The sequence below is a fragment of the Saccostrea cucullata genome, unplaced genomic scaffold, assembly GCF_032062105.1.
Source record: "Saccostrea cucullata isolate Sc308-1 unplaced genomic scaffold, CSIRO_AGI_Scuc_v1 ctg181, whole genome shotgun sequence".
NCBI lineage: Eukaryota > Metazoa > Mollusca > Bivalvia > Ostreida > Ostreidae > Saccostrea > Saccostrea cuccullata.
In genome coordinates, this window is record NW_026936455.1 from 537,794 (window position 1) to 553,618 (window position 15,825).

Below are 15,825 nucleotides of genomic sequence, written 5' to 3' on the forward strand. Positions count from 1 at the left end.
GTTTGTTAAGACATTTTATTATTTATTATAATCTTCTCAATTCGGAATCAGCTAGTTCAACCGTCAAACTTTCTGAGTTCAAGCGTCTGACAAACATCGAGCCAGCAAGTTCTCTTTCGATCCAAACAAAAACATCATCTGCATTGATTTAGGTAAATTCATAAATTCTGCAAATTATGTTTCATTGAACATGGGCACCCTTTTGAAAAAATAGAGATAATATCAAAAACCTATCATGTAAATACAGGTATTGCAAAATAAACGTATTTAAATATGAATAGGCGCACAGCGCTAAAAAATAATAGAGTTGTTTTGCGTTGCTAAGAAGACGCACTTGCAAAGTTGCGTTCTCTTTTCATCATTTCTGTGTAGAGTAAGTGCAAAAAGGTATGTTATTTTCTAAAATACTGGTTTTACGAAAATAACTCATGGAAATTTGCATTATTATCATCAGTATTATGTTCATAATTCATTTAACTTAAAGTTTTAATGGTATAAAAATAGGTCTAATTGAAATTTTCAAAACCAATGACCGTATCAGGATTTAAAATGAAATGTGTTATGAAAGAACTGGTATTGTAAAATAAATTTATCATCATTTTAAATATTTAGAATTATAAGTCAATGAGTAAATTACAATATAATATAGCTAGAGGTGGCATAATAGTCAGGGGAACAGATTGGCATGGAGATCTATCATTTCTCCATTGTAACAGCAAATTTTACTTGAAAAAGAGGATGCTGTGGTTATTGATCTTTTGGGGGGGGGGCAACAGAGGTTGAAATTAAATGATTATGAAATGATCTTTTTTTTTAAATTTATCATTTCTCCATTGTAACAGCAAATTTTACAAAAAATCTCTTTCATAGATTAAAAATAAAAGGATTTAATAAAACACAATTGAAAATCTGTGTGTTTTGCTAAAACATGTAGTCAAAAACCCAAAAACTAATTTTGCCATAATGGTCCACTTAGTCATGCACATTACTTTTGGGAGAAGGGAGGGTCTAATTGAAATACACTTGACAAAAATATGAGTGAGCTGAATAAGGATACATGCTAAAGGCTGTAAACTATAGAAGGGTACCATACTATTGTAACTTTTTACTGCAGAGTCTAATTAGTAATGAACACCTGGTTAAATAAACGACGTATTGAAGGAAAGGCAAAAATTCCTATATTTAATACCTGACAGTGTGGTATTGTGTTGTAAAAGGTTCTAATGCCTCATGAAAATCAAAAGGCAGTATGTTCTTTTTGTTCTACTTAAGAAAAATATATGTAGTGAGTTCAGGCTCTAACATTAAGGTTGCCAAACTAGAGGGCAATAGTGCATGGATGATCATTTTTTATAATTATTATTTTCATTATTATTAGTGCGGGTATTACTGTCTCATGATAGCATCTAGTTTTAAAATACAGTCACTTGGACATTATAGAGGGCAATATATAAGTAATCCATTGGACTATGTGTTGCGAAAAATAATTTTTCAAATATGTTATGTGAAGTTATGAAGAATATGAAGTAGTATAAATGAACAAGTTGATCAATTTTTAAACATATCTATACCTTTTTTTTTAACAGAAAGGAAACCTCAATAAGTGGTACACTAAAGAGTCTGAAAATGGCATACTATGGCGTGAGTTGAACTTAAATGCATATGTATTGCATACTTTTGATACATGACTTGTATAAAATAATTAAACAATATGTAGCATCATTGATATGCATGTATATCAAAAATATATTAAGCATTCTTATTGTAAAAGTGATCCAGTATTATGCAATGTAGTAAAATTTATTTTAGAGCTTTAGGCTGTCAAAATATATGGATTGGTTTTATTGTTACTGGTAAATGAATAAAAGGATTTTATTTTTTTTTTAAATTTCACTAAATACATATCCTTGCTTGCTTTAATTTTTTTTTGATGATATATTATATTAGTAAATTCTTCATCTGTTGCAGAGTAATTATCCACCCATGCAAAATCCGTATGCAGGCGGATACACTTCCTATGGATATGGAGCAAATCCATACCAGCAAGCCCCAGGAGGATTTGGATTTAGTGGATTTGGAATGGTAAGATGGAGAGATACAATAAAATTGATTAATTGTGAAAAAATATTAAAATTACTCAAGTTGCTGACATTGTATTGCCTGTAGTTGTGTACATAGTGATACATGTACATAGTGATACAGAAACATTTAACTTTATTAATTTATGTGAAATATTAAAACAAGTTGCTGTCCTTTAAAAAAAGGACTACAATACGTGGACCATATGCATGTGTTTCTAACCGAAATTTCAATTAATTAAAGAAAATTTCTAAGTTTATTGGATATTCATGTAGGTTCGTTCACATTTTCTACAATGATCTGCCTACTGTGACTGTTTTGGACTATTTTGATACATATAACCGATAATGGTTGTGACTTTACATATACTAGTATTCTAGATTTATTCAGAAGAGATCTATCATTGGAAAATTAGATCTGATGGTACACGTGTAGCACAGCTCTATTGTACGCAGATTTTGTTTTCTGTTTTTTGTTTTCTCCCATCCATCACATGGAAAACTGTTGCTACAGACTTGTATCAAACTGTATTTGGATTCCTGTATATCAGATTATTTTGCGAGCCTTGATGCACAAAACTAATGCTGTTGGAGACTTGTTCTATCTTTTAAAACCTAGAACCCGTCGTTGAATGAAGTTTTAAATTCAAGTTGTTAAGTTGTCTTATATAATATATACATGTACTGCAAGTTCTTCCTACTTTTTAGAATGCTTGTGCCATAGAATGAATGTTTAGTTATGTGTATACATTAGAAATTTGGAATCCATCAATGAACTCTCAATCGCATCATCTCGGGTCTTTCCGTCAGAGGTCGTAAAGCTAATCGGAAAAGCCGATTGGTGTAGCGGAATAAGCCGAGCATTGCCAATTGGAACTCTCTAGCATTCTCGCGCATGCGTAGCCTGGCGTATGCCGAGGGCATCCGGTTTAACCTCGTTTATATATTTACTGCATGGACCTCAGGGTCAACGCAATTAATTGCTGATATTGCATCACATGGTTAGTACATAGTGATATTAGAATTCAGTTTCAGGGGAAGGGGGGATAGAGAGGGAAGTTAAATACCATGTAAGGATATTTTCTGCTTTCTGCTTTGTTTTGCCATTGGTAGCAAACACCTGTATGTTACACACAATCTACATTCATAATGGAAAAGTTAATCTCAGAAATTTTGTAGTAGAACAATTTCATTCATCTTCTGGAACATTTACAGCATTTCATTTATTAAATCAACTTTCAAATTTTCTTAAAAACTGCTTTGAACATAAGTGTCTTTCTAATACTTTTAAAGAAAGGTAAATCCACAAAGTTTAGGGTTTTTTCTCAGCTGTAGTATTTTACCAATTGCAGTATGCTAGTTATACATAATTACGGTATGTTAATGATACAATTGAAGTAATGTGTTTAACAATATTTTATTTAATCCTTCAGCAAATTAATATGCAGGTAAGAGGACTACATTGTATAGAAACTTGAAATCTATTTCTCTTAATTTTTCTTTTCCTAAAAAAAATAGGGTTATATATGGGTTACCTCATTGCTTTAGACAAAATACAAGTGTATATGTGTTGTGTTTTTCAATCTATTTTTTTTTTACTTTTAACTATATTCTCTATTTTTTTAACATTTGTGTTTTTGTATCTGTCTGTTTTCTGTTATCTGTGTTTAGTTAACTTTTTATACTTTCATCTTTTTTGAAGTACAGCACATTGAACAAACTTCAACCAATCTTGACCAAAAGTAACATAAATTTTATTGATGAAAAAATGATTAAAAGTTGTTTAATTCCCAACCAACACATCTGACAGGATTATTGAGAGAGAGATAGAGAAGGGGGTTGGGGGTTGAGTTACAATCATAACTAATAATATGAAAGAAACTGAAATCATTAGATGAAGAATGTCAGATATATACATATTATTGCCTGAAGAAGCAGTGAATGATATAAGTTTATACATGTCAAGTCCATGTGTGATTTTATGTACACCAATAACATTGACACAAACTTAAAAACCTATTCTTTGTATTTTGTGTTTTCATTTACTGAGTATACATTTTACAGACATCTTTAAACTGCAAAAATGCACTCACAATTTGATGTTTGAGTTTTTCTGTGTACCCCAGTATATATACTTTTTTTCTAATAAGCATGACTGTACACATACACAGTTTACAAATATGATATTTAATTCAATTTCATGGTTTAGATAAAAAAAGAAAATAAAGATATTTGTTAAAGGATTCTGGTTGTATTATATTGTGATAATGTTTAAAACTGCAGAAATGGAAAAATACTCTTCTAAAACTTCTGTGGGAACTTGGTGATGCCCATAATCTTTCCTGAAATTCTTATATTTCAACTTAATAATTAAGTTACATGTATTTGAATTCAACATAATAATTATTACAGTATTTCCTTTTAGATACACAAAGAAATAGCAGTCTAATGTAATATTCATGAACTGTTCCTGTGGAGTTCTCAAATATATAAGTTAATGTAACCGTTTTTAACAAAAATGCATTAGCATGACATCATAATGACATCATATATCATTCTGCATCAAATCAAAATGACAGAATGATAACCCAGATCACTGTTTTTGACAGATGGGAATGCCAGCGATGCATCAGATGCCCCCGTCTGCCCAAACCGTCGTCATCAACAATAACGTGTGGAACCAGAACCAAGCATTCATGAATGCTGCAGTAAGTCATCTGTCTAATTAAATAAAGAAGTAGAAGATTTTTGTTCAATGTTTATAGTTATATTTTTAATAGGGCTTGCAATCGATTAATTTTTAACCTACTTTTGTCAGAACAATTGCAAGGGGTTGCTATACATATCTAAAGTTAACACTCTATTTAATGAAAACTAGTTTGATTGCTTAAGGATGAGATCGACAAATGTAGTAACAGCACTCAAGCTCTCTTTTTTTGTTTTCACATTAGTCCATTAATTGTCTCACTAAATCTGTTCCCTCTCTACCAAAAGGCTATTCATATAAGGTTCTTACAGGATTTTCCCTAAGACCCTTGGGCTTGGAATGTTTCTTGTATTCCCCTTAACCTCCTTTAAGAGGGAGAACCCCATATCCCTTTCTACAAGGCTTTTTTAATATCCCCTTTAATTCTTAGGGATGACCCTGATTCCTTCCTCTTCTCAAAATAATTGAAACGGTGTGATAACCTTATATATATTTGATTTTTAACACAAACCAATCAATTGAAACTTTTTTTAGTACGGTATCTTCAGTTGTAATTGACATCACATATACATTAATTAAATATAGGCCCAGACACTGGGAGGAAGTGAGATGGAGGAGCTGGTACAGCAGGCTGAGGAGGAGGAAGAGGAGGAAGAAGAGGAGGAGGAGGACGAGGAATTGGAGGAAGAGATTAAAGTCAACAGGAGGAAGAACAAGAAGAAGGCCAAAAAACAAAAGGTAAAGGGAAAGTTAAACAAGACACTCGTAAAACTAAAGTGCTAAATAAAATACGGAGTTAACAAATAGCAATCAAGCTCAAAGGTCCATTTAAGCAATGCAAATTGGGAGCAGAGCAAACACAGACCTCTGAAAACAGAAGAGATTGGATCAGGTGCCATGGAGGAGTAAGCATCCCCTGTTGACAGGTCACATCCGCTGTGTGCTCCTTGTCATGATTAGGCAAGCAGAAAAATCTGTTGACTATTCACGTTAAAAATGTGCAAAGAATACCTTATTTAGATCTACTTAAACTGGTTCTATACTAATGTTCTTAGTGTCACATTATACCTGGACTTCATTGTATTAAAGAAATCAGAATATTGGTCCATCTTAGCTATTCTGATACTTTAATTTCATTCAGTTTTAACTTACCTGAGCCGAAGGCTCAAGTGAGCTTTTCTGATCAAAATTTGTCCGTTGTCTGTCGTTGTCATCGTCGTCATCGTAAAACTTTTCACATTTTCAACTTCTCCTCAAGAACCACTGGGCCAATTTCAACCAAACCTGCCACAAAGTATCCTTGGGTGAAGGGGATTCAAGTTTGTTCAAATGAAGGGCCACACCCTTTTCCAAGGGGAGATAATCATGAATTAGAGAGAAATTAATGGCATTTTTAAAAAATCTGCTTCTCAAGAACCACTGGGCCAGGAAAGATGAAACTTTTGTGGAATCATCCTCAGGTAGTGTAGATTCAAGTTTATTCAAATCATGACCCCCGGGGGTAGGGTGGGGCCAAAATGGCCGATCAAAGTTTTACATAGGAATATATAGGAAAAATCTTTAAAAATCTTCTTCTCAAAAACCACTGGGCCAGGAAAAATGAAACTCATGTGGAATCATCCTCAGGTAGTGTAGATTCAATTTTGTTCAAATCATGACCCCCAGGCGTAGGGTGGGGCCAAAATGGCCGATCAAAGTTTTACATAGGAATATACAGTAAAACTTGGTTATAACAAAGTCACTGGGACCTATGAAATTACTTCGCTATATCCGTAATTCGTTATAACCGTATAAGAAATTCATTAAATATATAGCTGGGGATCCAAGATGACTTCGCTATATCCGGAATATATAGGAAAAATCTTTAAAAATCTTCTTCTCCAGAACCACTGGGCCAGGAAAGATGAAACTCATGTGGAATCATCCTCAGGTAGTGTAGATTCAAGTTTGTTCAAATCATAACCCCCGGGGCAAGGGTGGGGCCAAAATGGCCGACCCAAGTTTTACATAGGAATATATAGGGAAACCTTTTAAAATCTTTTTGTCAAGTACTTCAAAGCCATGCTTAGTGATATTTATAGGGAATCATCCTCAGGTAGTGTAGATTCTAGTTTGTTAAAATCATGACCCCATGGGTGTTAAAATTCAAGCCCCCCCCCCCCCCCCCCCCCCCAGTAAACTTTCAGTTCTGATCTGATATGTGCTTTTTCCTAGCCAGTTACTCAGGTGAGCGATGTGGCCCCTGGGCCTCTTGTTAATATTGTAAATAATTTTATTCCAGTGTTTCTAAAGAAGGAAGTTTCTGAAATATGTTATACTTTGCAGAAAATAGAAGAACTGTTAGCACAGAAGATGGAGGAAGATGAAGATTTTATGCAGAGACTGAAGATGAACTACATTGCCAACTTAAAGCGCCATCTGGACATGGATGGAACTCTAGAACCCACTGAGGGGACAGTCAAAGCTCTCACCAAGTAGGTTATAGTCAAAGCTCTTGTTAAGTAGGTTACAGTCAAAGCTCTTGTTAAGTAGGTTACAGTCAAAGCTCAAGTAGGTTACAGTCAAATTCAAGCAGGTTACAGTCAAAGTAACTCTCTTCAATTAGGTTACAGTCAAAGCTCTCTTCAAGTAGGTTACAGTCAAAGCTCTCGTCAATTAGGTTATAGTCAAAGCTCTCTTCAAGTAGGTTACAGTCAAAGCTCTTGTAAAGTAGGTTATAGTCAGTCAAAGCTCTCTTCAAGTAGGTTCATCAATTAGTGGGTTACAGTCAAAGCTCTCTTCAAGTAGGTTACAGTCAAAGCTCTTGTCAAGTGGGTTACAGTGGGTTACAGTCAAAGCTCTAGTCAAGTAGGAACGTTTTTTTGTGAAACCTGCAAGTTTTGGTTAATACTTTTTTTTAAGTCTAATTAGTTTTTAATTCCTATGGAGTAATATTTTCATACTTTTCAAAGTATCTCCCTTGCCTAAGTTCTTTCCTAACTGCTCATTGAGTATTTACTTTCAATGTCAATGAGTGAGTGATTCCTACAGATTATAACCAATGCTTCAACTTTACATTCCAGGTATCCAGAGGATGACCCCATGGTAAATTTTATGAAGGAGTTTGATGGAACAGAACTTGCTGGGGAAAAATGGGATCCAGAAATGGACAGTATATTTCTGAAGGAAGCCATGGATGGTTGTGGTTAGTGAAATAATATTTACTGTAAAAAATGTTTTATTTGCGGAGGCAAAAATCCCTTAATTTAATTGAAGGAAGAGAGCCAAAGGCTATGAGAACATTTAGTATATCATTATAAAGGCTTATACTGATATTCCGTTTGCTTCCATTTGTAGAGACCTTCTGATTAATTTTAGTGATCTCAAACCCTTGCTTATAATGCCAAAGTTGAATTCTTGTGAAAAAAAATCTGCTTACAAAATATGTACATTTTTTAAAATTCTCCCTTTCAAGGCACAAATGAAGAGGCCATTATTCATGTGATAGCAAATCGTACTAATGCACAGAGGCAAGAAATCAAGCAGATGTTTAAGACAGCTTATGGAAAGGTATGTTACAACAGAAATTTGCAATTTATATTGATACACTTATACATTTTATTTAACTCATAATTTGTTCTACACTAAGTTGACATTCAGAGGGACCTTGGTGAGAAATAAATATGAGGAAAATAAGAAAATGAGTCAATATACTATTCCTCCTAATACATGCAGTTTATGTTATAGCTATTATCTATAGTACAGATATATTGGAAAGGAAGTAAACATTTTGTATGCATATAATAATTCTTTTTTAAAAATACATCTTAAATACATATGTATGAGAAATGCAGAATTAGCAATTCTTTAAAATTTCATTTAAATAGGGCCAAATGCTATCACAAATCATTGTATCTTTAGAGTACTTACATGCAGGCAGATTAAAAAAAAACTGGCATGAAATGCAGGGATAATTTATCATACATGTGAAAGGAAATATTTGATACCCTAGCTTAAACACTTCTCCATTATATTTTGTTAGGACCTGATTGAGGAACTGGAATCAGAGCTGAGTGGAGATTTTAAGAGTGCTGTGATGTCTCTGTTTGTACCCCCTCATATTTACGATGCCTACTGTATCAAAGAAGCCATTTATGTAAGTTTAACCAAAAAAAATTTGATACACATTATGGTATTATGGTGCCTATTGTATTAAAGAATTAAACAAAAAAAAAAGAAAGATTGATACACATTATGGTATTATGGTGCCTATTGTATCAAAGAAGCCATTATGTAAGTTTAACAAAAAAAATTTTGATACACATTATGGTTTATGAAAAATTGTTTCTCCAATAACTGAAAATATCTTCAATTTTCTTCTTTTAAATTGCAGGGCCTTGGAACAGACGAATCTGTTCTTATTGAGATTTTTGGTACTAGAACTCCAAAGCAGATAAAAGCAATCAGAGAAGTTTATGCTGATGGTAATATTTGTTCATTTAATGCAGAATTTTTTTATCATGCAGTCATACAATACAGTAAATCAACTTTTAGCTAGATGGAAAAGATTACTTTGGGCTTTGCAGATTTCTTTTACCAAGTACAGAATATTTTTACTGTCAGTCTGCTTAAATTCAGACCCTTTGATCCACTGACTTAGATGACTTAAATGGATCTGAAGAAATCCCATTAACTAACCTTGTTCAAATGACCTTGGTTGAGGGTCGTCCCTTTACTCAATGGTGCTGCTTGTGCCAGAGGGAATGAATATCCCTTTTTTCTCAGAGATGTAAAAGAAAATGGGGGTTAAAGTTTAACTTTTCTACCAGAAAGATACACTCTCATCTTGATTGAATACCCTGTATATCTAATTTTTAAGATTGTTTTTGTTTCTAGTTGCAAGCCCAAACAGAAAGGAAGGGGAGACTCTAATAGAACAGGACATTGAAGATGACACAAGTGGTGATTTCAAACAGTTCCTCATATCTGCTTGTCAGGTATCAAAGTTTAAAATTTAGGAAGTCCTTTATAGTATTCATAGTAAGATGTTTTTTTTAAACCCTATTACAACTTTAATTAAAACTTTGGATTAAAAGGGATAATAAATAAAAGAATATACTGTGAAATGACATTTTTTCATGGGGTCAAATTTTTGAGGTTTGGGGAAAAAATTCTATTTTGCGGGAATTTGATTTCGTTTTTGGACAATGTTAAGTAGTAAATGGATATGCAATTTTCCATTTCATAGTGGTCATAAATTCTTGGGTCCCTCCATAACTTGAAAACAACGAAAATTAAACCCCCATGAAAATTAGTGATTTTACAGTAATTTTTTTTGAAAATGACAAAAAATTCTACCAAGAAGGTTGTTTATTTCAAATACTATCTTTCAGGGTGGCCGACGAGAGCTTGACCCAGATACATTAGAAGAAGCCGTGGAACCTGTCACTTTTGAAGACAGACCAACTGGGCAGTTCGTCATCAACATGGAGAAGCTAGTAAATATGGGCAAAGCCAAGCGGGATGCCCAGAAACTGTTTGAGGTTACTGAAGATCAGCTTGGCACCAATGAGGAGGAGATGATCCGAATCTTTGCAGTTCCAGAGGTTTACCAGTCCAGGGCCACATATGATGAATATGTTAAGGTAATTTCCTCAAGGGATTAACTGACTGTTCATAAAAAAAAAAGAAAAATTTTGAATGGGTATTCTGTTCATTGAAATGATAGCCACATAAGCTCACTTTCAATTTGGTTGTTAAACTGAAATTGTAAACCAAATATATTGTAATCATTTTGAACCCAAATTTCATTTTTTTTTGACGATTTGTCCCTGCAATTTATGCAAATGGGTGAACTTTAAAAAAATGGGCGATATGGTGTAATGGCTAAATTTAAAAAGGGCAAAATTGTTGACAAATGTTAAATGGCCATAACACCCCCCCCCCCCCCAAAGGGGGGGGGGGGGGTGAAATAACCCAATGCACCTGTCAGAGCAATACTTTTATCTAATCAGTAACTATTGCTCTACTTTGCCAGCTGACTCAAAGAGATGTAGAGAACACTATTGATAGAGAGACTTCAGGAAACTTTGGAAAAGGACTTCTAACAATGGGTGAGTGATACATTTAGTAGGGAATCATTTTTCAGTTTCCCAAGATTTTTATTTTGCATTAGTATGACAGTTACCATTTATTTTTCAATGTAATGCAAGCACATGCATGCATTCTCCATAATCAGGAGAATAAGTTAAGATGTATATTAAAGTTTGATTTTTTTGATTGACAGTGATGGCTCTGAAGTGCCGTCCAAAGTACTTTGCTGAACGCCTCGTGTGGACAATGAAGGGACTTGGAACACATGACTCAGACCTTATCCGTGTCATTACAAGCAGATCTGAGGTAAATCTCTCTAAAATCTGTAATCAAAGCTAAAGTTTGGCTGTATAAATGAATTTATATATAGTAGTTAAAGATTGCAAGTCACAGAACAAGATATTTTAGGGATTAAAAAATCAGATTTACCAATTATCACAGGCATTCTCAAAAATAAAATTTGAAATACCTGTGATTGGTATTATATGGTATTTTAAAAAAAGGCTAGATTTACATTACAAACAAAGCTCAATAACAACACAGATATTGTGCTGTACCTGTGTGTCCATAGAATTATGTCTCCTCAGTCCTCTGTTTGCTTTGATTCTGAGTATATATCTATGGGCTTTATTCTATATATGTATTTTTTATATATCATGCTCTCATTTAATTGGTTGTCTCGGTAGATTGACATGGTCCAGATCAAGGACAGCTTCCTGGAGATGACCAAGCAGACACTGTATAACTGGATTGATCAGGACTGCTCCGGGGACTACAAGAAAATTCTGATGGCCATTGTAGGCAAAAACTAATACAACAGACCAGATTTATTTGTGTTGACTACTAAAGAATATTCTCATGGTTATGTTTGTCACATGTTAGATTATTACACACTTCATATGCTGAATGTTAAAATGTGAAAACCAAAGACAATGGGGATCGCTGGGCATTTTTTTAAAGTATGTCTTTGAATCAAATTTGTCGAAATTTACAGAAACTGAGAAATAAAAAAAATATGAAGATTAAATGATTTAATTATGTTAAGATCTCAACTTTTTTTTGGAATAAATACTCGATTCAAAATTGTGAAAATTAAATGATGTAGATCGAATCATGTGTAAACATCTTTTTCTTGTCATTTATGTTTAATATCTTTTCAAAATCTAAAAATTCTCTTAATTGGTTTATGTCTGAAATTGGAACAAAATTAAGTTGTTATGAAATTTATTGTTTTGATTTTGTTTTTATTTACAATGAATGACTTTGCATTTCATATGAACAGAACTGTACAAATACAATCCTTCATTGAATTTTAGTATATAATATTTGAAAGATTATATATTTTTGAAATCTTTTTTCTCAAATACTTCCTTTCTGTGGTGTCACTTTACATGTATTACATGTATATACATGTATTCCTATAAATACTTTAAATTAATGTCTCAACAACATATGAAAGTCTATCATATTGTGGGTTTTGTTATGTTTTCAAAAATCTATTTTGATAGATTTTTACTTAAATTTGTATTGCATAATTTCTTGAGTGCAAGGTCCAGGTTTTATTGTTTTAATACATACATGTATACTTTCAAAAAAAATCTTGAAATATTCTACTTTCTTTCACATATATACTGTGTGATGGCACTGATCATGCAATATGGAATAGATATATAGTGTTTTAAAAGAATGGAGAAACTGTCCCTCTCATGGAGAAACTGTCCCTCTCTTTCTCTCCAGTGTGCAGTTCATTACTCAGTGGTTAACAGTAAATTGTGTCTTTTTATTTTGCATATAATTTTTTGTGGTCTCCTTAACTCTTTTTATGATGTCATCTGATAGGAACAGACATGCTTGTTCCTAAAATTTGACTGAAAAAAAATCCTCCCCCCCCATCCATTATCTGTGATATATTTGTACATGTATTTCTCAACAGAACATTTTATTGCAATATATGAGGATATTTTTGAGTAAAATTTTACAGACATCATCTAAAGTATTTTGTGTTTTTAATAGATTTTGCTAACATGATTTTGTTTGCTGTTACCCCCAATGTTTTAAATTTATATACCTATCAATTGGCAATGCCAGCTTGGAGAATCATGAAGTAAACAAAACTCCCAAGAAGATTTGCACAACAGACCATCCTCACAAAATCAGGAGTCATCAGTCCACTCATGGCCTTACATCCAAGAGTCGTGAGTGGACATGGGACCCCCTGAATTTGTGAGGGTAATCGAACACGATACAGCCTCAACATGCATGAGAGGAAGGCAGTAGCTAAATAGGGGGATACAATGAGAGAACTGACTATAAAGTCAGCCTCTATGAATTCAAAAACTGAACTTGTGCAGTGTGTATCTTGTAAGTCACAGCCAATGGTTAACCTTTTATATAGATAAAAAGAAAGTTCAAGTTAAAGATGCTTCTTTATCATGCAGTTTTTATGAATAAAATGAAAAATAAAACAAGATATTTTCAATGGCAACTCTCATTCAAAACATAAATAAAACTTCATTAAAAGCAATGTCCCTAATCTCCCTCTAAATAACTCTTCCACCGCTTCTTTGGTGGTGACAGAATATAGTCTCGAGAAGGAACAGATCTATTGTTAAGCACACCAGAAGTATTGGAGTTGTGTGGTGAAAAAGCAGAAGCATCACATGACGAGTTTTCAGTTTTGAAAGTCAATCTTTTGAACGGATGGTAGTTGGAAAGATAATCCAAAAAGGTTAAGTGTCTAGCACAACAAAACTTTTCAATGACATTTCCAGATCCTTGTTCTTGTGAGGTATACTCATCTTTAGGACCAATTTCCTTAAAGGTAGTGGGGTGAATAGTGTCACTGTTAATTTCCATGCACTCATTAGCACTTCTAGTTGAACAACTGCTGCTCAGATTTGAAAAATCATCAAGAGAATCTCTTGAAATTGGCACACAACTCTGAAATAAGGATATATTTTTGCTAGAATCATCTATGGATTTAATTCCAACTATATCCTCACTTTTGGTGTGAATGCCTTGATGGTTTCCCATATCACTGTAGAAGGGTCCGTTAAAATTGTTGGATGCATCAAGGATAATCCAGTGCTTTTCCCTCAACAAAGCACCTGGTTTTGTTATTTCTGGTTGCTGTGGAGACACAGGAGGATCTGGTTGCTGTGGATACACAGGTGGAATCAGATGATTTGATGCTGATGATTTAGATGATGAACATTGTTTTGAAGAAAAAGATAATGATGACACTTCATCAAGACCAATAGGATATAAACCTTCAGATGACAAGCTTTTTTCAGTGTTAATTGTTGATTCTGGCAGAAATTTGGCTTCTGTTTCTATGACTGTTTCCTGACAAGGCAAGCTGCTTGAAGACTCTGTGTTGTTTTGACATATAATCTCTCTTCCTTGATTATTCTCTTTAGATTTCTCAGCATGCTTATTCAATAACTTCATATTTTCTGAGAAGGTCCTAGTCCTGCAACACTGTTTTAGATCATATTTTCTGAGTTCACTGTTTATTTCAACTCTTCTGCATGAATATGAATCACTTGTACTTTCATCATCAAAAGAGTCTCTAGAATCATCATCTGCTGCCTCTGGGTGTGATTCTTCAGTTTCGGTTGACATTTTGTTCATTTTCAATACTGTGTAGGCTTTGTTTCCATTTTCTGCATGGTAGTCTTTTAAAATGTTTTGGGAATGTTCATCGTAATGGTCAGTAGTATCTGATTGCATAATAGAGGTCTTATATTTTCCTAACTTGTCTAAATCACATAAATTCTCATATGTATCTAAAGCATAGTTATGTGTTATACTAGCATTTTTTCTCAGTTTACCATTTCCTCTGATGGACAACCTTTTACTGTGCTTACTTGCCATGTGTCTATTCTTGTTGTCTTTGGAGTTAAAACTAAAGTTACACATATGACAAGTATACACTAAGGTTGATTTATTAATTCCTTTCTCACTAGAGATTGAAGTGGCTGGCTTTTTCTCTTCAGAATGTTGCACCTTTTTTATCTTCATATTCAATGGCTTCACAATTTTCAAAGCAACATGTAAAACATCATCCAGTTTATGACTTGGTAAGCCATGCTTATTTAAAACATCAGATACTTCCAATGAATCTGGGTTTGCTGTACGTTCATCCAAATCCATTGAAGACTCGGAAACAAGAAATGAATTGGTTGAACATGTTGAAGTTTTTTGACTTTCAAAGTGGAGTTTTTTCTTGCATTTTTCACTTTTTAGGATGTCCAAAATGTAATCATCTAACTTATGTCCTGTCTTCATCTTGTTGAAGTTGTCCATCAAATCTTCATCAGGAGATTCTCTCCTTGATGAAGGGGAAAAACTTTCACTTGTATTTGAATCATCATCCACGACCGCTGAACTATTTGAACTGATATTTGTTGAATTTCCAGTTGTCCCGCTATCATTAGTGAATCTGTTTGGGGATTTCATACTTTGAAGAAGGCTTAAAATGTAAACATGATCTTCATCGTTTTCATCCATGATTTTTTCCTCCATATTGAAGACAAATATTCTTTAGTTTCCTACTAACAAAGTTCCATCAGAATTCAACCACAATCCAAGATTAAAAGAATGAGAAAGGCATTCTCACTTTCTGCAGTTAATCGTCTACCCATAGTGTGGGCTGATCCTACATAATCCACAAATATTCAAGACCAATCAAGCTATTTTCATATCGTTTGGCTAGTTCTATTGTTCACTCTAGAAACTTACTGCTTGTTGCATGCTGTTCCTTGCTTTCTCGTGTATTGTGGGTTTTCTACAATGCAAAGAATACATGTGATAGAAGTCAAGTATGCTTTAATCATTTCTTTTTTCAAAAGACACATTAAAACTTTGTTTCTAACCTTTTATTTCGTAAAACATCTAAGATTATAAGATAGCGTTACTTACTCAAGCCCAAAATGAAACTAGGCGGACGCTATTTTGTAATATCAA

The 15,825-nt window shown here is 33.5% G+C and overlaps 2 protein-coding genes across 4 annotated transcripts; one reads left to right on the forward strand and one right to left on the reverse strand.

Annotated features, from left to right (window-relative positions):
• Positions 1 to 54: 54 nt before the first annotated feature.
• Positions 55 to 11,951, forward strand: LOC134245622 (annexin A5-like). Of its 3 annotated transcripts, none has more exons than XM_062727885.1 (15): positions 55 to 152; positions 1,587 to 1,641; positions 1,969 to 2,082; positions 4,688 to 4,786; positions 5,371 to 5,523; positions 7,111 to 7,259; positions 7,848 to 7,969; positions 8,240 to 8,334; positions 8,807 to 8,920; positions 9,158 to 9,248; positions 9,661 to 9,761; positions 10,158 to 10,409; positions 10,802 to 10,877; positions 11,051 to 11,163; positions 11,544 to 11,950. In XM_062727885.1, the coding sequence occupies exons 2-15, from the start codon at positions 1,627 to 1,629 to the stop codon at positions 11,667 to 11,669; spliced, it is 1,620 nt and encodes a 539-aa protein (XP_062583869.1). In that variant the 5' UTR covers positions 55 to 152; positions 1,587 to 1,626; the 3' UTR covers positions 11,670 to 11,950. The 3 variants fall into 3 exon arrangements, with proteins under 3 accessions (XP_062583869.1, XP_062583870.1, XP_062583871.1); XM_062727886.1 differs by lacking the exon at positions 55 to 152 and adding an exon at positions 324 to 387 and having other exon boundaries at positions 11,544 to 11,951; XM_062727887.1 differs by lacking the exons at positions 55 to 152; positions 1,587 to 1,641; positions 1,969 to 2,082 and adding an exon at positions 3,490 to 3,526.
• Positions 11,952 to 13,386: 1,435 nt separating this feature from the next.
• LOC134245630 (uncharacterized protein DDB_G0284459-like) lies at positions 13,387 to 15,804 on the reverse strand. The gene is made up of 2 exons (XM_062727894.1): positions 15,781 to 15,804; positions 13,387 to 15,646 (listed from the first exon to the last, which is right to left on the reverse strand). Exon 2 carries the CDS (start codon positions 15,382 to 15,384, stop codon positions 13,387 to 13,389), a length of 1,998 nt encoding a protein of 665 aa, XP_062583878.1. The 5' UTR covers positions 15,385 to 15,646; positions 15,781 to 15,804.
• Positions 15,805 to 15,825: the final 21 nt, after the last annotated feature.

Bases quoted from the DNA above. Each gene is read 5' to 3' on its own strand.
- LOC134245622 (XM_062727885.1), top strand. The intron at 8,921-9,157 runs GTAAGTTTAACC...TTTAAATTGCAG, and splicing joins GTATCAAAGAAGCCATTTAT to GGCCTTGGAACAGACGAATC. The intron at 10,878-11,050 runs GTGAGTGATACA...TTTGATTGACAG, and splicing joins AAAAGGACTTCTAACAATGG to TGATGGCTCTGAAGTGCCGT.
- LOC134245630 (XM_062727894.1), bottom strand. From the start codon at position 15,384: ATGGAGGAAAAAATCATGGATGAAAACGATGAAGATCATGTTTACATT.